This window comes from Tachypleus tridentatus, chromosome 6 (assembly GCF_004210375.1).
Source record: "Tachypleus tridentatus isolate NWPU-2018 chromosome 6, ASM421037v1, whole genome shotgun sequence".
In the NCBI taxonomy this organism is placed as follows: domain Eukaryota; kingdom Metazoa; phylum Arthropoda; class Merostomata; order Xiphosura; family Limulidae; genus Tachypleus; species Tachypleus tridentatus.
In genome coordinates this window covers 7,956,483-7,981,799 of record NC_134830.1, presented here as the reverse complement: position 1 = coordinate 7,981,799, position 25,317 = coordinate 7,956,483, and the positions used below count along the sequence as shown (strand labels likewise).

The 25,317-nt window shown below is 35.9% G+C and overlaps 1 protein-coding gene across 2 annotated transcripts; it reads left to right on the top strand.

Moving 5' to 3' along the window:
• Positions 1-246: 246 nt before the first annotated feature.
• LOC143251891 (alkaline phosphatase-like) lies at positions 247-24,860 on the top strand. 2 transcript variants are annotated; one of them, XM_076503224.1, is made up of 9 exons: positions 247-972; positions 8,627-8,847; positions 16,816-16,990; positions 19,261-19,439; positions 20,690-20,897; positions 21,282-21,422; positions 22,441-22,632; positions 23,395-23,517; positions 24,332-24,860. In XM_076503224.1, exons 1-9 carry the CDS (start codon positions 870-872, stop codon positions 24,727-24,729), a joined length of 1,740 nt encoding a protein of 579 aa, XP_076359339.1. In that variant the 5' UTR covers positions 247-869; the 3' UTR covers positions 24,730-24,860. The 2 variants fall into 2 exon arrangements, with proteins under 2 accessions (XP_076359339.1, XP_076359340.1); XM_076503225.1 differs by lacking the exon at positions 247-972 and adding an exon at positions 2,361-3,436.
• Positions 24,861-25,317: the final 457 nt, after the last annotated feature.

Below are 25,317 nucleotides of genomic sequence, written 5' to 3'. Positions count from 1 at the left end.
AGTCATTCAGATTTCATAAAGTTAAGCGCAACATAAACATCTTTCGTGCGTAGAAGAAACTGAAAATATTGTCCTCGTGCGTGGAACCCACGTGACGTAATGAATAAGTCCAGCCTCTGTTTCCCATCCCTGAAGATCGAACGCTTTGGAAATAGTGGCACATCTATCGTGGGATCTAATGAGGAAAAAAAAGACGTGTCTACTTTTGTAGAATTGATATGTGGTAACGAGTGCGCTACATTTTAAGTATCGTGCGGAAACTGACGATTATTAATCTGTGACACTGACACGTTGTGCAGTAATAACAAGTTGTATAGAGCTGTTAAAATGTAGCTTATTGCAAATTGTAAACCTAAAACTGTACCTTTAACTGAAATGTATAACATTTAAGTAAAGTAACTCTCACGCCTCGACAGGCACATAAGAAATTAAGTGTCTCTATTGTTATTTTCAGTAATGATTTGAACAAATAGAAAATTGTATCAACAAATGACAGACACGTCAAATGTCCCAGTTCTGAAAGAGGTATATTTTTTGGAGTTGATACAAACGATCAACCTACGAGATATTCTCAAAATTATCACAGGCTAATCACAAACCGAGATATTCAAGAATCAACTGATGCATGAGAGTCCCCGTATAAACGACACACTAGAACGAGTCACTCGTGTAATGTTTTCGATATTCTAGTCAAATCGCTAGGAGGTGTGATGAAACAAGCGTTGATTCGAAACCCGAATGAATCTAATTAAACCCTAGTTTCTGCTGCCACCTTAACGTGTATAATTAATAATTGGACATTTCACAACTACAGCAGTGGTACTGAGGAAAAGGAATCAGAGAAAGGTTCTTACTTATAGGAAATTAAAATGTGCGCTTTGAACGACTACGAAATTTCTGTCTCCATCTATAAGCGTTATGTTCTGATATGGATCGTTGCGTGTATGTTGAACCAATCAGCTTACTGCCAAGGTAAGTACCATTTTCCAAGTTGCTTATTACATTTCTACAGGGTGTTCAGAAAGTCACTGTGCACTTATATATTTATTAACAGACATGTTTCAATATAGAATACAGGAGGTAAGTATGAATGACAATTATAAACAATGTTGAAAGTGACCCCCACTGGCATCAATACAGGCTTGGATCCTTCTTATTTTGTTTCTAAACACCACTATCAGTTGCTGGCTTGAAATAGACTAAATAAAATATGATTACAAAACTGCACAGTCACTTTCTGAGCACCCTGTACAAGTTCACGGCTAATCGGTCTAGTACCTAATACATCGACCTCAATACCTTCAATAATTTTACAATCACTGAACAAACTGAGAAATACATACGTCACTGGCAACTGAAAAACTAACTCAGTATTTCTCGTGTTCATAAAGTAAACTTTCTTCTTTTTCTCTCTATACATTCTGCAGAATCTCTCGATCACTAATATTCACAAATATTCCAGATATTCTACGACTATGTTTTAAACTTATTTGACCTTAATGTCATGCGCCCTCTATCTAACATCTAAATTACAAAATTGAAAATATAGTTCACAACAGTATTAATTATTCATTATTTTCTATTTATTATGATAATTACTTTAAAGTATCACTCTTGAATATAAATTTAGAATCAACCCAAATCTTTTAAGCAAGCTGATCTTTTAGAGGCATTAATAGGATTACGGCCAGGGATATCGATAGCAGCGAAGATTACCAGCCAATGAACATCGGAAGTCCCATTATAATCATTAAACGCCTTAAGCTATTACATGCTCCTAGACAGAGTGTTATAACAAACTGGCTCAGTAAGTTTATTTACTCAACTAATCTCAAGTTCTGATCTACGCAGCAACTTTGTTTTGATCAGAAGATGTTGATATTTGGTCACTAATTATTCCTAAGTAACCATTAATGTATCTTCAAATAAACAACAACAGTTTAGTAAATAAATAGAACTTAGAAGCATTATTCAAAATCTTAACTTATTCCAAAATTCATAACCGATCTAGAAAAATAAAGAAAACAATTAGATAGAAAAACAGACAGTGTAGCTGAGTATATCTTGCTCCAACTCGTATTTATATATACACTGAATGCCAGTGCTGGAAACCGTCAGATATTTCTGTCTTATGATTTACTGATGTCAAGTAGTTATGGTATTTATTATTTCTAGATAACACATTATGTTAGGATGGAAATAGCAGCATGTCACCTGGCGCGTGGAACAGGGAAGCAAGGTCGATGTGTTAAACCACATTCTACTATATATACATGTTAGTTACGACTTACCCGAGTATTCCATCTCAGATTCACAAGGCCCGGCATGGCCTAGCGCGTAAGGCGTGCGACTCGTAATTCGCGGGTTCGCGCCCGCGTCGCGCTAAACATGCTCGCCCTCCCAGCCGTGGGGGTGTATAATGTGACGGTCAATCCCACTATTCGTTGGTAAAAGAGTAGCCCAAGAGTTGGCGGTGGGTAGTGATAACTAGCTGCCTTCCCTCTAGTCTTACACTGCTAAATTAGGAACGGCTAGCACAGATAGCCCTCGAGTAGCTTTGTGCGAAATTCCCAAACAAACAAACAAACAAATCAGATTCACAAAATGTTTCTGGACTAAGTTGGGCAAAAATGTCATTTTTAAGTTACATGAAAGTGGATTGAAAAAATCTTTACGTCACTCTATGATATCAACTCCTAAAGTTATGTCACTCACATGTTACCAATTCCTAGCGCTATGTCACCTCTGTGTTATCAACTCCTAATATCACCTCTATGTTAGCCCGACGTGGCCAGATAGTTAAGACACTCGACTCGTAATCTGAGGGTCACGGGTTCGAATCCGTGTCACACCAACTATGCTCGCCCTTTCAATGGTGGGAGCGTTATAATGTTACAATCAATCCCACTATTCGTTGGTAAAAAGCATATCCCAAGAGTTGGCGGTGGGTGGTGATGACGAGCTACCTTCGCTCTAGCCTTACACTGCTAAATTAGGGACGGCTAGACTTGCAAATAGACTTGCGCGATATTCAAACCAAACCACGTCTATGTTATCAACTCCTAACGTTATGTCACCATTATGTCATCAACTCCAGAACTTATGTAATTTTTGTGTTATCAACTATCACTACGTTACCAACACTAAAAGCTATGCCACTTTTATGTTACCAACACTAGAAGCTATGCCACTTTTATGTTACCAACACTAGAAGCTATGCCACTTTTACGTTACCAACACTAGAAGCTATGCCACTTTTATGTTATCAACTACTAGTGTCAACTCTATGTTATCAACTCCTGACGTTATGTCACCACTATGTATGTGATCAACTCCAGGAGCTATACCAATTCTATGTTACCAACTTCAGAAACCACGTCATTTCCATGTTACCAATTCCTAAGGTTACATCACCTGTATTTTATCAACTACTGAAGTTAGTTCTCTTCTGTTATCTACTCCAGAAGTTATGTCAATTCTATATTATTAACACTAGAAGTTATGCCAATTCTATATTATTAACACTAGAATCTATGCCAATTCTATATTATTAACACTAGAATCTATGCCAATTCCATATTATTAACACTAGAAGTTATGCCAATTCTATATTATTAACACTAGAATCTATGCCAATTCTATATTATTAACACTAGAAGTTATGCCAATTCTATATTATTAACACTAGAATCTATGTCACTTTTACGTCATTAACACTAGAAGCTATGCCACTTTTATAGTATCAAGACTAAAAGTTATGCCCCTTGTATATAACCAACTCTTATGGTTACATCACCTTTATGTTATCAACTACTGAAGGTATTTCCCTTTTATGTTAACAACTCCAAAAGGTATGCAACTTCTACATTATCAACACTAGAAGCTAAGCTAGTCCTGTGTTATCAACTCCAGAAGCTATGCCATGTCTGTTAACAACTCCAGATTTCTTTGAAGCTGTAAAATACACTTCATGTTTTCTGCTGTTTATACACCTGATACTATTTAAACATCGTGTACTCGAGGGTGTTAGTTTATATCAGAGTTATCATGTGCGTATTGGCACCTCCCGAAAAATCACCTTATGTTCATAAAACATCTATTATAATTAATGTTTTAAATAAACACGACCCAGATTTCAAAACTAACACCTTCAACAATAAAAAATTCTCTGTATTTAATTACCCTTTGTAAAAAAGAGACATAGTTATACACATAATAGCTGTGTACCAGTTTTATTCCAATACATACAAACACGCACGAGAAACGCCCCTCATGTTTTTTTTAACATTTGTTGGTGACTTCAATTTAAAACTTTTTTAGATGAAGAATTACACAAGTGCTAGTGTTTTTCATAACTTGTTCTCCATGTTATCGTATCAGAAGTGGAAATGTAGAGAAGACTTTAAGGTCTTGTGAAATTTGTTTATTATTATTATCACTACATGGTAATAGGCTTGACCTCGGTTTAATTGCATGCTCCAGTGTGACTTCTAGCGAGGTCTGGGTCTGCTGGGTCTCGTGCTTCTTTGACCCCCACCCCAACAATGTAAACAGTGGTGAATTTCTATTACGATGTTATTGAAAGAAACTGTTAGTTTTTTTTTTTTTTAGTCGCACACGCCGTTGGAACTTGAGGGTTCCTCAAATTAAACAAACGCACGTGGTCGCCATCTGCATTGAATCATTTTCCAGTTAACAATGAACATGCGGTCATCTTTGGCTGTGACTGTAGGTCACAGAAAGAGGCGGAAAGCGACGTTCAGTGTGAAACCTTTTTTGAATTCATACTGAAGTACCACACGAAACCCCACCCCTTGTGATTCTCTTAAACAAAACCTTACCGTGGTTATGAGGATACCTTTCATATTATTTCACCCTGTTTGACTTCTCAGATGACTACCTAGCACCTAATTTCCTTTTTATGTAAAAGAAATGTTCCATATCTCTTGTGTAGGCAGATAATTTAAATCAGGCCTATACGCTAGAAAAGATGTAACTATGGAGACAAACAGCAAAATCGTAACTGTGGAGATAAGTAGCAAAACTGTAACTATGGAGACAAACAGCAAAACAGTAACTGCTGAGACAAACAGCACAACTGTAACTATGTAGAGAGACAGCAAAACTGTAACTGCTGAGACAAACAGCACAACTGTAACTATGGAGACAAACAGCAAAATCGTAACTATGGAGACAAACAGCAAAACAGTAACTGCTGAGACAAACAGCAAAACTGCAACTATAGAGACAAATAGCAAAACCGTATATATGAAGACAAACAGCAAAAACGTAACTGTGGAAAAAAACCTCGAAGAAACAGTTGCAGGTATTTAGTTTTTAGATAAACTTTCCTAAACTGAAGTGATTAGGAATATTAATATCCTGCTCACGAAAAAGAAAATTTTGGTAAGATGGTGAGGCTAAATGAAATCTCAGAGTTAATTTATATCTGATAATTTGGTTGGTATGGATACATGCCAGATGTTCTGAAGTCCAGTTGGTATGGAGATATGCCAGATGTTCTGGAGTCCAGTTGGTATGGAGATATGCCAGATGTTCTGAAGTCCAGTTGGTATGGAGATATGCGAGATGTTCTGGAGTCCAGAAGGCATAGAGAAGACCAAAACTGATGAGAAGGAATAACAGGACAGTGTTTGTACAAAGCATATTTTGGTAAACACTCTGTAAACATAATAGTTGGGATTTATAAATCCAATGCTATGGTTAGCATAAAAAAAATCCAAGCGTGTCTGGGAATTTGTTTATGGGTGGAAGGGTAGATCCCCGAGAAAACCCACTTTCACAAACGGAAGCCGAAAAATCTACCTGTCCTGTGCCAAGAACTAAAAATGGAACAACTTGAATGGGTTAGAAACGACTTTAGGGTGAATTCAAGTTTATTTCATAGCAAATAATTCATTGTACGGAGACGTTTCGTACGAGATACTTATCATTGTGTAGAGGGTGGCAGTTAGGGGGTTTCTTTTCTCTGATTTACTGTTGTATTTGAATGCTAATTTTCTTAATTTTTCGTTTATTGTTTGTATATTGTGTGTTTTATGTAAGTAACTTGTACGAACAAACTTAAGAAGTCTTAGGGCTAATTTAAGGACTGTTGAGGTTATAGTTTGTTTTGGATTGTACTAGACATGTTGAAGATGACCTGACACCCGTATTTTATTTATATAGCAGTAATGTCAAATGATTTCGAGATGGTGTTGTTAGCTTTAACTGTGGTTGCTTGATCACTAAGGAAATTAGATGTCCATCTAAGTACTGTGTTATTCACTTTCATATTTTATAAGTGGTGTCTAACAACATTGTGCCAGTCACAGTGAAATACTTTCTTTACGTCTAGGAATACAGATCGAGCAGCTTGGTTACTGTTAAATGCATTGTGAAGAGATTCAGTTAGTCTGGTTCGATGGTCTACAGTTTCTATGCTTTTACAGGACGATAGTTGGATGTTTGGTTGTTGTTATCATAATAAACCAGTAGTTTTTGTGACACTATGCGTTCAAGTAACTTACCTAAACAGCTTCTTAGACTAATCGGTCTGAAGATTACGGATTGGGATTATTTGCACTAAATATAGAAAAATTTGTGACGACAGATTTTCCCCAAGATTCCAGACTATAGCCTGATAAAAGTAATAGATTCATAATGTTAGCTAAATGCAGTTAATGAGTTGTTCGATCCGTTTTTCTGTTGTTTTTTTTAATATTATGTTACAAATACCACCATGGCTAGTGACCATTTTAGTGACCTAAGATTTGTTTCAGGTTAACCTGCAGGGACGTTTGTATTGAATAAGTAAGGGAAGACCTGTGATGTTTGTGATTCAATGGACGTGTGGAATATCGGGCTGAATAGTTTGGGTTGAGAGGTTATATGACTGTGAACTTTTTGTTTTGATTGTAGAGGAGATTCGATGTTTGAAAAATAATTTTGGAAGTATTCGGTTGTTAATTCCACCTTATCAGTGTCTGTTTTGGTGGTGATGTTGTTATATTTAATATGATGATATAACTGGTTGTTGTTTCTCTCAGATGTTAAAGATTTAAATTGATTCTAAAATTATTGTGGTTAATTTTGAAAGTAACTTAGTTTGTTAACAACATTTTTAGCCAGTACTATTTTTCTCCCGTTAAATAGTGTGTGTATTCTGTTTATTTGTGGTTTCATAATGTGCCTCGTGCTTTCCATGAAACTTCTTCTTGGGCGTTTTTTTTTAATTCAGTTATTTTTTCTGGGTAAAGTTTCCAGTGTTGTGTATTGCCACTTTATTTTGTGGGGGTTGTCTTTTGTGTTGCTTGAGTAATGACTTTCGTGACCTTTTCTACCCAAATATCTTGGTGACCTTTAAATGATGCCTTAGTTATGAATTAGGTAAGTGTCTAAGGTGTGTAGTGAAGTGTTAAAATTGTTTCAGTCGATTATTATGTAATTGTTGGGAGCTACAGGGATATATGGCTTGTCCGTTAATTTGTAGAGTAAAAGAGATAGAGAAATAGTCACTAGACACAGTGGAATGTGTAGAAAAGTTCCGGTAGAAAGGTAGGATTGATTTGGGGATTATAACAAGATTTAGAATGTCTAAGAGTCGCTGGCTGCATGATAGTGTCTTGGTGACAAACAGAAGAACCGTAATTATCGAGACAGACAGCAAAATCGTAACTATGGAAACACATCCATTGCTTCAAAAATGACGCCATTGTTAAATATGTTGGACTGGACGTGGCTTACTGATTATCATGCCCAGATTATATATCTGATGATTCTTGGTTCGTGTCCCTTTTGTCTCAAAATTTGTGTTTAATCCCAGTTTTCTGTGGCACAGTTGGATGGGAATGATAGTATATTCACCCTGGCTGTGATGTTCACGTTAGAACAGTAAAGATCCCACTATTCGATCAAACAAGATTAATTCAAGAACTAACAGTGAATACTGACGACAAACTTCCTTCCTTCTGGCCTGTCGCAGAGAAATTAGAGACAATTATGTGCAGATAAACCTTGTGTATCTTTTCACGAAATTCTGAAACAAAAAAACTCACGTGTAAAAACTTGTTTAGCAGCGTTCCTAAATTTAGAACATTTTAAACATTTTATTCAATCTCTCCCAGTACCTCTAGAAAACTTAGACAGATGTCAGTTATTGTTTAATACAATATTTGATTAATTTTTTACGTGTTTTGAAGCTAGGCCTACTGACTTGTCTTTTGATGTTCGATGTAATTTTCATTAATGTATTGTAGAAATTAAATAATTTTCACTTTGAAATATAATAAAAATTATGTCCCTTTTTATGTTGCAATTTTTTTTTAATTTATAATGCATACTTGATATATTTAGACAATTTGGATTAAATAATAATAACTTTCTGTTTCAGTCAACGTTTCGCCATTGTGGCTTCATCAGTGCTAATAGTCACGTTTTTGTACTAGTAATCCTGATCATTGGCGAAAAGTTGACTGAAATTTTAAAATTAATTATCATCTGAAGATTCAAAGTAATTTTCTTTCTAACTTCATTGACAAAAGTTTACAGTTTATTATTACATGCGCTTATTAAAGTTGGTAAAGGAGCTACTAATCGATGTTACTTTTGTTTTCTTCTTTTATAGATAGATGGCACTGGTATCAGAAGTCAAAGGGAAACCTTCTTCGTAACCTGAAACATGAGCGGAATTATAATGTTGCCAAAAACATAATTTTATTTGTTGGCGATGGAATGGGACTGACCACTATCACAGCTGCCCGCATTTTACGTGGTCAACATCGTGGTCAGTCCGGGGAAGAAACCAGCCTAGCTTTCGACAAGTTTGAACACGTAGCATTGGCGAAGGTGAGATCTGGAATAGGATAGGCGTTTGTAAACCACTATAGACAAACAAATAAACATACATGTCTTGAAAGTAATTAAACAATCCACTTATGTGTTGGACGGTTTCAAGCTACTCTCGTTTGGGAGCACCATTTCACAACAGGCTTTGGGGGGGGGCATAAAATACTAATATTGCGTGGTCCCCCAATTCATCTGTGGACCCAACTGTTTGACCTAATTTGTGATATATGTTAATACAGCCTGAGTAGAAATACCTCTCAAGTGCTAATCGGAGCCATTTTCACACTTGAAGGGGAAGTGCCCCTCATATGTCACTTCTGGTTTCATCAATGGGCAGTGTTAGTGGTGAGGCACTGGGGTTGTTTAATAAGTTCTTAATTATTTAATGAGTTGCATAGGCATGCATCCATGGTTTTAAGCACTTACCATAAAAAAGTTAAAACAATACTCTTAGTAATTTCTAATTACGAAATCGTCACTCAACCACGTGGTTTTTGAAAATCATGTGGAATGTATCTTTATTGCGTCATTGTTTTTTAAAGTATCGTGAAATGGAATAATGTAACCTATTGCAATAGTACTTAGTTTTGTCCGTCCTATATTTATGCGCGCGCACTTTACTACCTAAATGCACATGTACTTAATTTCATTAGATGCATGTGGGTGTGGGTGTTTTCGTATAGCAAAGCCACAAAGGGCTATCTGCTCAGCCCACCGAGGGAATCGAACCCTGATTTTAGCGTTGTAAATCCGGAGACTCATTAGATGCAAACAAAACACTGATGTAAATGTAATTTAGTATAAATTTTGTAAAAGAAATTTCAAAGTTTGGAAAAAGTTGTAGGGGAGAGCGGGTAGAACACGTCTGTTTTCTTTGTCTTTGTCAAGATCCAGCTATTAAAGATGGACAATTGTTTAACTTGAATTAGAAAGTTTAGGAAATTCTGAAATTGGGCAAATGTTCATGATTATTACTTTATATTTATATTTGGAATTATTACATAGTTTACAAGGTGCTTAGTTTTGGGGTGAACTGAAACTTATGAGGGAGAAATGAGACATAAACATAAAAGATTTCATAAAATACAATTACTCCATATCCAGGTACATGTAATCATAAAGGATTTGCTGTTTATTTGTAAAGACATATTATCTGAAAGGAACAAGTAATTCTCATGTAATTATACCATTAGATAAATGTAAACAGGTTTGGAATGAAACGTCACAATACAGAGTTATATTGATAAACACTATCTGAATGAAAATATAGAGAACATCCTAATTGTACGTATATAAAGCAAACGAATAAACACATCTGACATAACATATTAAATAATGCTTATAAATAACATGGTACTGTGATAGAATATAAATGGAATAATATTAAACAGAATTATAAGTAAATAATCCAAGGCAATATTTGTTACACAAAATAATCAACAGTTTCCTCAGCTTATTTACATCTAACTTATCGTTGTCTGTTACACAACATACGTAGCTGCAATAAAACTTTAATATTATACTTTGTCACCATTAAACATTTCAATAAAAATAACTTTGTCGGGATGTTTGTCAACTGCATCAACTTTTCTAACTTTGAACGAACAAGGATATTTCCAAAACTGACTTGAAAGTTTAGTTCATTCCTTGTGCCTTTGGCCACTGGTTTTGGCATGACTAGTTTGATTCGGTCTTTCCTGACTGTTTCCTTATCTTGAGCTCTCGGTTTTAAAACATATTTGCTAACTTTCTATGTTTTCTTAGAAATTATACCTCACAGTCACCATCTTTATCAAATTCTGACAGCACTTTTCCCACATAATAAACTGGTTTACGACTTTTCTGTATTTCCATTTCAGCAAACATATAGCTGTGAGTCGTAAGGTTGTTGTAATCACAATTTCCTAACTGTAAACTTGTTGTTTGTTCTGTCTCCCCATCATTGTTATCATCACTATTCACAAAAGAGATACTGTCATCATCATCATGAGAGGATGGACTGTCTTTCCAAGAGTTGCTGTCATCACCATCATCAGAGGATGGACTGTCTTTCCAAGAGTAACTGTCATCATCATCATCATCAGAAGATGGACTGTCTTTCCAAGAGTTACTGTCATCATCATCAGAGGATGGACTGTCTTTCCAAGAGATACTGTCATCATCATGAGAGGATGGACTGTCTTTCCAAGAGTTACTGTCATCACCATCATCAGAGGATGGACTGTCTTTCCAAGAGTTACTGTCATCATCACCATCATGAGAGGATGGACTGTCTTTCCAAGAGATACTGTCATCATCATCATCAGAGGATGGACTGTCTTTCCAAGAGTTACTGTCATCATCATCGTCATGAGAGGATGGACTGTCTTTCCAAGAGTTGCTGTCATCATCATCATCAGAGGATGGACTGTCTTTCCAAGAGATACTGTCATCATCATGAGAGGATGGACTGTCTTTCCAAGAGTTACTGTCATCACCATCATCAGAGGATGGACTGTCTATCCAAGAGTTACTGTCATCACCATCATCAGAGGATGGACTGTCTTTCCAAGAGATACTGTCATCATCATCATGAGAGGATGGACTGTCTTTCCAAGAGTTACTGTCATCATCATCGTCATGAGAGGATGGACTGTCTTTCCAAGAGTTACTGTCATCATCATCATCATCAGAGGATGGACTGTCTTTCCAAGAGATACTGTCATCATCATCAGAGGATGGACTGTCTTTCCAAGAGATACTGTCATCATCATCAGAGGATGGACTGTCTTTCCAAGAGATACTGTCATCATCATCAGAGGATGGACTGTCTTTCCAAGAGTTACTGTCATCGTCATCATCATCAGAGGATGGACTGTCTTTCAAGAGATACTGTCATCATCATCAGAGGATGGACTGTCTTTCCAAGAGATACTGTCATCATCATCAGAGGATGGACTGTCTTTCCAAGAGTTACTGTCATCATCATCATCATCAGAGGATGGACTGTCTTTCCAAGAGATACTGTCATCATCATCAGAGGATGAACTGTCTTTCCAAGAGTTACTGTCATCGTCATCATCATCAGAGGATGGACTGTCTTTCCAAGAGATACTGTCATCATCATCAGAGGATGGACTGTCTTTCCAAGAGTTACTGTCATCATCGTCATGAGAGGATGGACTGTCTTTCCAAGAGTTACTGTCATCATCATCATCATCAGAGGATGGACTGTCTTCCAAGAGATACTGTCATCATCATCAGAGGATGAACTGTCTTTCAAGAGTTACTGTCATCGTCATCATCATCAGAGGATGGACTGTCTTTCCAAGAGATACTGTCATCATCATCAGAATATGGACTGTCTTTCCAAGAGTTACTGTCATCATCATCATGAGAGGATGGACTGTCTTTCCAAGAGTTACTGTCATCATCATCATCATGAGAGGATGGACTGTCTTTCCAAGAGTTACTGTCATCGTCATCATCATCAGAGGATGGACTGTCTTTCCAAGAGTTACTGTCATCATCATCATCATCATCAGAGGATGGACTGTCTTTCCAAGAGATACTGTCATCATCATGAGAGGATGGACTGTCTTTCCAAGAGTTACTGTCATCATCATCATCATCAGAGGATGGACTGTCTTTCCAAGAGATACTGTCATCATCATCAGAGGATGAACTGTCTTTCCAAGAGTTACTGTCATCGTCATCATCATCAGAGGGTGGACTGTCTTTCCAAGAGTTACTGTCATCATCATCAGAGGATGTACTGTCTTTCCAAGAGATACTGTCATCATCATCATCAGAGGATGGACTGTCTTTCCAAGAGTTGCTGTCATCACCATCATCAGAGGATGGACTGTCTTTCCAAGAGTTACTGTCATCGTCATCATCATCAGAGGATGAACTGTCTTTCCAAGAGATACTGTCATCATCATCAGAGGATGGACTGTCTTTCCAAGAGATACTGTCATCATCATCAGAGGATGGACTGTCTTTCCAAGAGTTACTGTCATCATCATCAGAGGATGGACTGTCTTTCCAAGAGTTACTGTCATCATCATCATCATCAGACGATGGACTGTCTTTCCAAGTGATACTGTCATCATCATCGGAGGATGGACTGTCTTTCCAAGAGATACTGTCATCATCATCATCAGAGGATGGACTGTCTTTCCAAGAGTTACTGTCATCATCATCAGAGGATGGACTGTCTTTCAAGAGTTACTGTCATCATCATCATCATCAGACGATGGACTGTCTTTCCAAGTGATACTGTCATCATCATCGGAGGATGGACTGTCTTTCCAAGAGATACTGTCATCATCATCATCAGAGGATGGACTGTCTTTCCAAGAGTTGCTGTCATCACCATCATCAGAGGATGGACTGTCTTTCCAAGAGTTACTGTCATCGTCATCATCATCAGAGGATGAACTGTCTTTCCAAGAGATACTGTCATCATCATCAGAGGATGGACTGTCTTTCCAAGAGATACTGTCATCATCATCAGAGGATGGACTGTCTTTCCAAGAGTTACTGTCATCACCATCATCAGAGGATGGACTGTCTTTCCAAGAGTTGCTGTCATCACCATCATCAGAGGATGGACTGTCTTTCCAAGAGTTACTGTCATCGTCATCATCATCAGAGGATGAACTGTCTTTCAAGAGATACTGTCATCATCATCAGAGGATGGACTGTCTTTCAAGAGATACTGTCATCATCATCAGAGGATGGACTGTCTTTCCAAGAGTTACTGTCATCACCATCATCAGAGGATGGACTGTCTTTCCAAGAGTTACTGTCATCATCATCATGAGAGGATGGACTGTCTTTATTTGGCTCTACCGCCAACTGTCTCTAAGGGCTCTTAGTGAAGTATTGTTTTGCCCTTTTTGCTGGTCTAGGTTTGGGCTTCGTTCTTCATATGTTTCATTCCTGATGTTGTTATAGCTAATACTATTTGTTTCTTTTTTCGACCACGGTCTGATAAAATGTTCTCTGAACAACCTGCAAAATTTACCAATACACGAAATACTAATGAAACAATTTCAGATTTTCTTTTGTGAAATCCGATTCAAGCTGTTAAATAAATAGCAGCATCTTACCTTTGGCAATTCCCAAACTTGTTCAAGTGTAATAAAGACAGTAGGACCTGAAGTGGGGTTTGACTGTACAGATGAAGACATTTGTGTATTGACCTAATCATCGTGACGAGTTGCACAACTCAGACCTGGTTGTAACTGTGCAGACGAAAAGGTTTATGTATGAACTCATTATTCACGTGATCAGATGGATATGCTCAACAGGGACTTGGTGATGACTGGTTTCTCGTCATAGTCATTAGTAATGATGTAACAGTATCTGTCACAAGTGGGCCTGGTTCTGCAACATCTTGATTATTGTTAATGTAACGTTTATTAGTGATAGATGATGCAAGGAAATCGTCATCTGAAAAGACATGTCTCACAGAAGTTTTGAAGCCAGCAGTAATATTGGCTGGAGTAGCAGCTTTTATCCATACAGCATCCATCAACTGTGCCATTTTATTTATTGTAATGCATTTGCCAGTGTTTTCTGTCATCGAGCTGTTTGCCTCAGCATAAAGTAGGTCTTAATCGGGCCAAAATGAGACTGATCTAGTGTCTGGGTTTTATTTTTTGTGTAGATGCAACATGATAGTATGTACTCCATGGTCCTTTGCATACTCCAGAACACCTACAGGCAGATGGCTCTCATGGTTATTGTTGACTAGAATGACAAGATTTTCCTTGGAAGAATAAAATGTTTCATGACTTTTATGAATAGGTTACTATTCATCCAACCAGACTAAGACACCAATCCTAAGGAATCTTCAGAAGCACCAGTAAGGAAAATGTTTTTGTATTTTTCCTTTGTCTTATCAGAGCTGGGAACAGTGCTGCAGAAATGATATCCCAAACTGTCACAAGTTCACACGACATCACTTGACACACTTGTTTCTGGTCCTTCTTACAAACCTTGGACTCTTCGTTCATATGATGTATTCTTCTTCCAACATTCTTATCACTTATAAGTGTTTCCAAAAGATTGAAAAGTCATTCACTGTATGTCTGCTGAAAACAGATGCGCATATCAATTTTGTTGTCTCAGAAAAACGGACTGAGAGAGTTGAATGCCTGTGCATAACGCCTGTAAATCAATAATTTCCGTCCATCTTTGTCTCAATCCAGTTTGTTGGTATTCTGAATTTGTTCTTCAGAGCCAGTTTATTAGCTTGTTGTCTCACTTTGATAGGAATAAGATGATGAAACAACTTTGATGCAGTTGTTAGGTATTCTGCAATGTTTTTTGTGTTTTTTCGTTTTCATTGAAAACTTGACTTTGAGTGTAATGAGATGCCAGTCTGGTATTTGGATAACTGTTGTATTTCTTTACGTATCTTGCAAGTACATTTTCGATACCCCTCAATATTTTGCTACTTGTATTGATTTGCCTTTACTGTTTCCAGCATGGTGTCATGTTGCACAAGTGCTATGCCTATTTTTTCTTTTATGATATTTTGAAATTTTTTAGCTTTTGTGAAACACTGAATAAATGGTACTAGGAAGAACTATAATATCTCATAAAATGTTTATCACTATTTTTTACTCGCAAATAATTCACAAAAGATTCAGGAGTTTCACCAACGTTTGATATATACCTAACTTTGTTGATTCATAACACTAGTCGCTCTATTCTCTTAGTCACAAGAAAACACAGTATAGTTCCTTAAACTTAACTTTTAACGGGTGAATAATAATATTTTTTTACTGTAACACCTACCTCAAAAATATGATTGTCATATTCATTTTTGTAAAATGGACGACAATTTAAACTTAGTTTTTTTAATTGGTCAACAGATCTGAGAATTAGAGCAGGTGTTTCAGTTCTGCTCGCTCTCCCTTAATGTTAGGTTGTGGAATAACATTGTAAATTTGTTTATTGATACTAAGTACAGTAAGGCTTAGCCCTAACTAAACTAAAGCAAACAACGTACACAACTTGGAATTTTAATTCATCTCTTTATCGAATATAAGCCGTATTTAATAAAGTGCCTCCCATTGGCACAACAGTACGTCTGCAGGCTCACACCGATACAGGTGATGAGCGGAACACAGACAAGTCCATGGTGTAACTTTGTGCATAAATTCCAAACTTAGTAAAGGCTTAAGTATCGTTAGGCCTAACACAGGTTACACAGATGTCGGTATCTACGATTAGGATTTTTCATTATTATTCTAGAAATCCTATTTTTAAATAATTACTGTTGCAATAAAGATACTAAGTTGATCGAACATATTCCATTGTTTCACGTAACTGTTTGGACTAACTTAGTGTCAGTAAGTTTTAAAGACTCCAATAATATAATTACTTGTATATCAAATTATTCATAGAAAGTGTATTTTCACGACACACAGATACTGTCTTTTTCAGTCGAAAAATTTAAAATACGCATTGCTATTATTTAGAAGCCAGGAGCTTAATTTTATTTAATAAACGACTGTAGTTTAGACTATAAATAAAACTTCTAAAACAGTGCTTCTCGAAATACAAATAACTCACTTATTAGGTTGTACGGACACAGAAGACTTGCATTGAGGAACAAAAGCGAAGCCTGCTCCATTCACAGATTCTGCGCTACATACGCGCCATCTAAATTATGTTAATAGGAGAAAAGAAAAGCTGTTAAAGTTGTATTACAAAAAGAAAGAAATAGTCGAGGTGCTATGTCACTCAATATGATTCCTTTATATTTTTAATTGTGTTTATTTCGGTTATATGGTCTTCAATTTACAATAATTCGAGATTCCCACGAAAACTGTTGGTCTTGCATTAAAAAAAACGCATTTAACCAAAAGCTAGAAACGGGCTAATCCATTAAAAAAATAACCAACAAGGGCTGTAACACTGTACATTGGTTGAATGTTACACCTCATCTCAACTTCTCTGTATACATAGACATACAACATCGACAGTCAAGTGGGAGATTCGGGAGCTTGCGCCACTGCTTTACTGAGTGGAGTTAAAAGTCGCTACGAAACACTGGGTCTGGATGACAGTGGACTTTATGAAAACTGTTTATCTAGCATCACCGCCAGGATCCCTTGTTTAACCGACTGGACACAACAAGAAGGTAAGCTTTAATATGTTGCACAGAGAACAAGTAGTTGATTATTATGGTCTTCAACAGTAAATAAAGTTAGTATTTTCGGTATAAATAAATAAATAAATATTAAAACTAAGAAAATAGCATATAAAATCGTAAAAAACTTAAGAGGTTTGGTTGTCGAATTTCGCGCAAAGCTACTCGAAGGCTATTTGCACTGTCCGTTCATAATTTTTAAATCATAGCAGTAAAGGAAAGGCAGAGTCAATACCATTCACCGCCGACTCTTGGCACACTCTTTACTGTGAAATAGTTGGGGTTACCATCCCAATACAACGTCGCCATAGCTGAAAGGGCGAGCTTATTCGGTGACTGGGGTTCATCCCACAACCCACATATTGAGAATGTCGAGTGCCCTAACCATCAAGCCAACATCTTTGATTTGCCATTTTTTCACCTCCATCCCACCAACTAGCACAACGGTATGTATGCGGACTTGCAACGCTAGAAACCGGGTTTCAACACCCCTGGTGGGCAAACCACAGGTAACCCATTTTACAGCTTTGTGTATAATTCCAAACAAACCAACAAATTGTTTGTTGGTTTTATCACGTGAAATTTGACGTCATCATTATACGTATCGGTTATTGATTGTTAACACATGAAATTCGAAAAGATTGTTATTTATCTTGTCTTTGGTTTTATCCCATGAAAATAAAAGTCGTTGTTATCTTTCTTATCTGTTCTTCTTTTTTATCTCATGGAAACCAAAGTCATTGTTACCTATCTTGTATGTTGCTTTTTTTTTTCACATGAAAGTAGACTTCATTGTCATCAGTCTTTTTTGTTGGTTTTATTATATGGAATTCAATGTTATTGTTATCTGGATTACTTAATGTTTTGTTGTTGTTTATCACATGAAAATCGACAAAAAGTGGCGAAATAGGCAAATAAGAGAGATTTGAAAAACAAACCTGTAGTTAATTTTTTTATATACAAGTTCTAAACCAATTAGTTTTCTAGTATGTCATCGAATAAGAGAGATTTGAAAAACGAACCTGCAGTTAATTAGTTTTTATAACAAGTTTCAGGCCTATTGGTTTTCCAGTATGTCATCGAATAAGAGAGATTTGAAAAACGAACTTGCAGTTAATTTGTTTTTATAAAAAGTTTTAGGCCTATTAGTTTTCCAGTATGTCATCGACTTTCGAATGTTTAAATTGAAAGTTTTAAATTATTATACTGGATATATATAGATGGCATTTCATATATATTTTTTGTCTTCCAACTCAAGTGATGTATTCTCGCACTGAACGAAAACACTATTGAACGGTAACCAATTGGAGACAAAAATATAAATGAGATATTCTTTTTTAATTCACTTATATTTGTCTTTTTTTTAATTTCACGCAAAGCTACCCGAGGGCTACCTGCGCTAGCCGTCCCTAATTTAGCAGTGTAAAATAGCTATTCATCACCATCCCCGCCAACTCTTCGGCTACTCTTTTACCATTGAATAGTAGGATTGATCACCACTAAACGCCTCCACGGATGAAAGAGTTAGCATTTTTGATATGACGAGGATTCGAACCCGCGACCCTCAGATTACGAGTCGAGTGCTATTCATTTGTGATTTCGAGTCGCAATAGACAAGTTAAGAGAAGTTTAAAAATAAGCATTAGCAGTTAACGTGTTTTTGTTACAGTTCTCAGGCCAAATAGATTTATATTTCGTTAGATTTCGGGGGGTAAGATATAGTGTCAAATAACTAAAGATAATTGTACAATAAACATAATATATTGTTGGTTTTAATTTGTTGTTTGTTTGTTTTTTTTACTTAACAGCTATCACACTCAGTATTCTACTAGTCCAGGCGTGGTTTCCATGCCATACCTTAGAATTCAAGAACCCGTATTTTGCGGTACTTTCCCTAAAAACGCATTCCACACTTTATGGCCGTGGGTGTGACAGCTAACCCCAACTATTTGCTGTGATAAAAGATCCCCAAAGAATTGTCGAAGGGTCCTGTTAACTTATTATTTTTCCTGAGTTTCTTCTTGTCCTACGATTCAAAATCATGGACAACTATGCCCTAAAAAGCACAGTCTAGGTTTACTTGAAAAATCTATAACTACATAAACCATTGCTAAATTAAAAAATAATAAATACTACCTTCATAAATGAACCTCTGAATGTCACATGACAATAAGACAATGGCTAAATGCGAAAAACCACTTTATGTTAATAAAGTTAGATTCTGTTAAATTTTGAAAATGTCCTACTTCATCTCCCTGTAGGTAAAGCTACTGGGCTGGTCACTACAACAAGGGTAACTCATGCCACCCCAGCAGCCATGTACGCCCATTCCGCCAGCAGATACTGGGAATCTGATGATAAGATGCCAGAAGATGCCCGCAATACGTGTAAAGACATCGCCAGGCAACTGGTTGAAGATGAACCTGGCCGCCACATAAATGTAGGATACTTCATAAGAATCTAATTGGCAAAAATTCCAAAGGGAGTGGTTGAGACGAAGCTAGCCAGTATATATAAACCAGTTTCACGCATTATATAAGTTTCGCTGATCTACTAACCTTTTATATTTCTCTATTTGTGGAGCGTACTTCTTAAAATAGATGATGGGTAATTAACCCAACCAATAAATAACCTTATAACATACTTGGTGTAAAGATAACATCACCTTGGAAACTGATACATGATGAACCTGGTCAGTGGATAAGTTTATTAACAACTACAACTACAGACCTGTGATTGGCTGAAATAAACTTAAATTAACCACAGCCCTGTAACTGGTTGATGTATTCTCAAAGTAACAACTGCAGATTGATGATTGGCTAATTAGTCTTCAAAGTAACAACTAAAAAACGGTGACTAAATGATCTTTCCACATTCAAACGTTCACACAATATTTATTTTTCCGCTGTACTGTAAAGGTAAAAATTAGGATAAATTGTTATACTTCTTAAAACTGAAAACCTCAACAATAATTATAAACGAGAAATATATATGCAAAAACGGCTCGTTTGGGTTGAGAAAATATTTTACATAGAAGAGCGAACAACGTTTCGACCTTCTTCGGTCATCGTCAGGTTCACAAAGAAATAAAGAGGTAACTGACCGGAAGCTGACCACATGTTTGGAAGGGGTTGTGTAACTGAGTGTCGGAATGTAGAGGGCGGTATTAGATGTTTGAATATATAATTTTATTTATTTTATTATATTAATATAGGTATAAAGGCGTTCCTTTATATTGGTTTATTTTGGGTTTAAGTTGTTGTATAAGTAAGGCTTCTTTAATTTTGCGTTTGTTTATGTTTGTTTCTTTATTTAGTATTTGAGTGTTTTCCATGGTTATGTTGTGTTTTTTTGACTTGCAGTGTTCGAAGACGTGTGAAGGTGACTTTTTATGTTCTTTGAATCTGGTTTCCATTTTTCTACTTGTTTTTCCAATATAGAAGTCGTGGCAGTTATCACATTGTATTTTATAAATATTGTTGGTATGGTGTTTGCCAGTGTAGTTTTTACATAGTATAGACTTCAGTTTTGTGCCTGGTTTGATAAACCAATATAAGAAAGAAAATAGTCTCACAGAATAAGATATTTTAATCCTGCCTAAACGAATTTCAAGTTACGCTGCTATTTTGGGTTATTTCTTTAGTCTATTGTTTTTTGAAACAATCTAAACTTGCACTGTTTGTTCTTCAGGTAATACTTGGTGGAGGACGTCGTCATTTTCTGCCCCAAAGCATACGAGATCCTGAAAGTCCAGCTAACGTAGGACGACGTGAAGACGGTAGGAACCTGATTGAAGAGTGGCTTAAGGACAAAGAGGTGCGAGAACTGCGACATCGTTTTGTGTGGAAGAAAGAGGACTTTGAAGTAGTTGATACTGGGAAAATTGATTACTTATTAGGTAATTTCTGTTTATTTGATTAGTTTCTAAAGATCAAGTAAGGGGTAGTTCAATTAAATAAAAAAATAATTTCTTCAACTGAAATATGAAGCCATATTGGACATAAAGTCCAACAAGATGCAAAAATTATTCTAGAAGGAAAAGCGGAAGAAAGATAACGAAAGGACGACAAAAAATGAAATGGGTGGACATTCACATCTCAGAATGCACAAGCAGGGCTCAAGACAGACATTGTTGATCGTAATTTGCAGCCAACTTCTGTAACTGAGATGAAACAAAAAAATACAAACGTCCACTGGAATCTTCTATTTTTTAATTATTATTTAGTATTCCGGTACTGAAGTGAAACTATCATTAAACTGCTAGGTTCTGGTTTTCTTGCAGGTTTGTTTGACTACTCGCACATGACTTATGAAACTGACCGAGACAGCAGTCCTAGTGGAGAACCTTCCTTGGCTGAGATGACACAAAAAGCTATTGAAATACTCCGTAGGAACCCTCACGGGTTTTTCCTGTTAGTAGAAGGTAAACTTAGCCTTTGCTTTATACACGATGTCAGTTTGTCACTTGAATATAATAGAAACCACACATAGTAAATTAGTTTAGCTGGAGATATTTTAAGGACATTGTTTGGAAATTCTGGTACGTACGTGTACGGAGATCGGTTATCCTCTGGAAATCATTCAAGCCCCAACACCATTGGCCATAGACAAACCTAATGTATTGTTCACAATTAAACTACGGTCGTTTATCTTACATCATCAGTTAATGTAATAATTTACAGACGCCCTCAGTTTCCTGTTGGGAGAAGGAAACTGACCTGTTGTGTTATGATTCTTGTTAGTCGAAGGCGACTTTAACCCTTTTTCATATATTTTTAAAATTATTTTTGATAAAAGGTGTATTTCTCTTTTTTCCTCTCTCTTATTATGTAAGTTTACTTTTTTATAATCTTTGTTTGTAAAAGGTGTTCGATTTTCACACTTTAATGATATGGCTTTAGCTAATTTAATATTATGTAATATTATTACATTTCTTTACTGGTTATTACGTGAATAGCTTACTAATTCTGTGGCGAATTTAAAGTTGTGTGGGCTCGGAGTAATAATTTTTGTGAGTCCTACATCTCATGTAATTTTATGGATGATACAATAAAATTATCAAAGGGCCCTCATTAAACCATGGGCCCTGGATCTAGCCTCTACCTAAATAGGCCAGTGTACTCATTTCCAAAGCTATGAATACAATATAAAAAACTATTAATAAATTTAATTTTCAAAGCTATGAATACAATATAAAATAACTATTAATAAATTTAATTTCCAAAGCTACGAATACAATATAAAATAACTATTAATAAATTTAATTTCCAAAGCTATGAATACAATATAAAATAACTATCCACTTTTTTGCTTGCTAAATTATTTTCATAAACTAATTCATAATATAAAGTAACATAACATTAAACTGTTATGCACTAAGTCACGAAACCTACCAAAGACCTAATAATGTCTAGTAAAATAATGTTCTATTTTATTACCAGGTGGCCGAATAGACCATGCCCACCACTTTAACAATGCTTATCGAGCTCTCACGGACACATTGGCACTAGAGAGCGCTGTAAATAAAGCGTTAGAGATGACAAGAGAAGATGACACTTTAATTGTTGTGACTTCAGATCATTCGCACGTGTTTACTTTTGGTGGTCACCCTAAACGAGGAAATCCAATTTTAGGTATTTGGAAATTTTACCTTATAATTCTGTAAAATTGATTTGTATTGAGTGACAATACTAAAACAGAGTGACGAATATAACAACAAAAAAAACAAACAAAATAAAATGTGTTTAAGGAAATTATGTTGACTAATTGTTTTTTATCCCACATAATAAACTTTATTTTGCAGTTTTAAAATAATAATGAAAAAACAATTGGAGTACTTGAAAATTAAATTTTCAAGGATTTGAAAAGTTTCTTAAGTTCGTGTTATTCGATGTTACTGTTAAATTCGAGTATGAATGTCGTATTCGAGAAAACATCATTTTTAATACCGATAATTGCACATTACTTGTCTTGAGTTGAAGTTTGGAAAAGTTTTAATCCTGATTTGTACGTTTTGTTCTAAAAATTTCATTTTTAACCAAAAGAAAAATGATAACTTTACCATTGAAAACATAACTTTAGTTATAATTCACCATGATTTAATCAGAAAAGAAATTGTGTGTTTCTCGTCGCTAGCACTAACTGAAACTAGTGTTAGTTTTAAATGTTGGCTTACGGTTATGAAATTACATAAATCGTAATGCACTATATTTTATGTCATACATTAAAATACGTAAGATTCGAAATTAATAAGTTAAAGATTATAATACTTAAAAATGTAAACAAGAATAATAAATAACAGAAAGCATATAATTAAAATTAAACCAAATGTTGCGAATCTTGACTTGCATGTCATTACTTAAAAATACTGTATACGTATATTTGTCCTAAACTAGGAACGGATGACCACGTGTCTGATGTAGACAGTTTACCATACACGACTCTTCTGTATTCAAACGGACCTGGATATAGTAGAAATTTCCCGTTAGGGAGACAGAATCTTACAGGCATCGACACTGGTAAGAATTTAGAAGACATTATAGTACAATTAAGCTTACCTTAGTATCAGTTCATTATGAAATTTCTTATAATAAGATTAGGCTTACCGATGTTCTACCGGAGGACAACAAATTAATGCACCTCAAGCAACCGTTGCGAATTAAATTATAATAGTTGTTTTATTATTTGATGAATTAAAATATCCTAATGTTTTATTCTAATAATTATATATCTTTTTTCCAAAAATTTAAAAAATCTTAAATTATTTGCTTTCCTGGCCCAGGCATAGCCAAATGGTTACGGCGCTCGACTTATAATCTAAAGGTCGCAGGTTCGAATCCTTGTCACCACACATCCTTGCCCTTTCAGCCGTGGAGGCGTTATAGCATGACTGTCAATCCTACTATTCGCTGGTAAAACAGTAGCCCATGAGTTGGCGGTGTGTGATGATGACTAGCTGCCTTCCATCTAGTCTTATACTGCTAAATTAGGGACGGCAAGCGCAAATAGCCATCGTGTAGCTTTCCGCGAAATTAAAAAAACAAACACATATTTGCATTCCGTTTATGAATATAGAGAATACAAGACATATAAAACTACAAAATGAACCCTATTTTTGGTCTCAGTTTTGTTTGAAGAAATCAAATATTTAACTAATAAAATTCGGATATAAAATGATCGTAAAATACGTTAATTTAAAGCTATATTTACATGCCATTATATCAGATTAAATTGAAAGTTACAAAATATATGGAATATAATAATGAATATTAAAATATGTAATTTAGCAGTTCGTTATAGTTATCGTTGATTTTTAGTGACTTATATTTTCAGAACATAAAAATTACGTGCAACAGTCAGCGGTCCCTCGACGATGGGACACACACGGAGGGGAAGATGTCACGGTATACGCCCATGGACCTATGTCTCACCTTTTCAGGGGTGTGTTCGAGCAAACTTACATACCTCACGCTATGGCTTACGCTGCGTGCATCGGTCCTAACAAAGACACGTGCGATAGAGGGCGACACAACCACCAAACCCAGAGTCATGACTGTCCACCTGTTGAAGAAAGGGATACTTCAAATTGGAGTAACAGGAGTGTGAAGAAAAATAGCCCCATTTCCTTGTGGCGCATGGTTATTATAACAATTCTGTTTGGGTGGTGGAATGTGAAATGTTATATGTCTTCGAATGCAATGAATGTTACCCAAGTCAGTATAAAGACCTGATATAAACACGCGAAAGTAACTGATATAGAAGCCTAACTAATCACCACTGACCAACTAATTGTATTAATACGGTACGCTGTTGTTAGACTTTCTGTCGCATAGGAACCAAATAAATGCGTGGAGAAAAATAATAGTCAAAGTTGTTCTTTTGTTAATTCGAAGTGGATTATGCTTAGTTTTAAAGACAAATACAGTTGAAATCGTGTGGATGTTAATTAGAATAATAATGTTCGGTTATGTATGAATGTAGAATGAATGCTTATCTGGTGGGATGGTAACAACTCGGATAGAGGTGATAGGACAGTTCTGATGGATTCTGTAATTCTTATACGTGTGGTTTTAAGGGAATAATGGAGTCTTCATATTTTATTGGTGCAATTTGAGTTTAATAATATATTGTTATCAGATAAGGTGGGTGAGGTTTGAGAGGAATAAAGGATTTTTGTCAGATAATGTGGGTGTGGTTTGAGAGGAATAAAGGATTTTTGTCAGATAATGTGGGTGTGGTTTGAGAGGAATAAAAGGATTGTTGTCAGATTAGGTGGGTGTGGTTTGAAAGGAATATAGAATTGTTGTCAGATTAGGTGG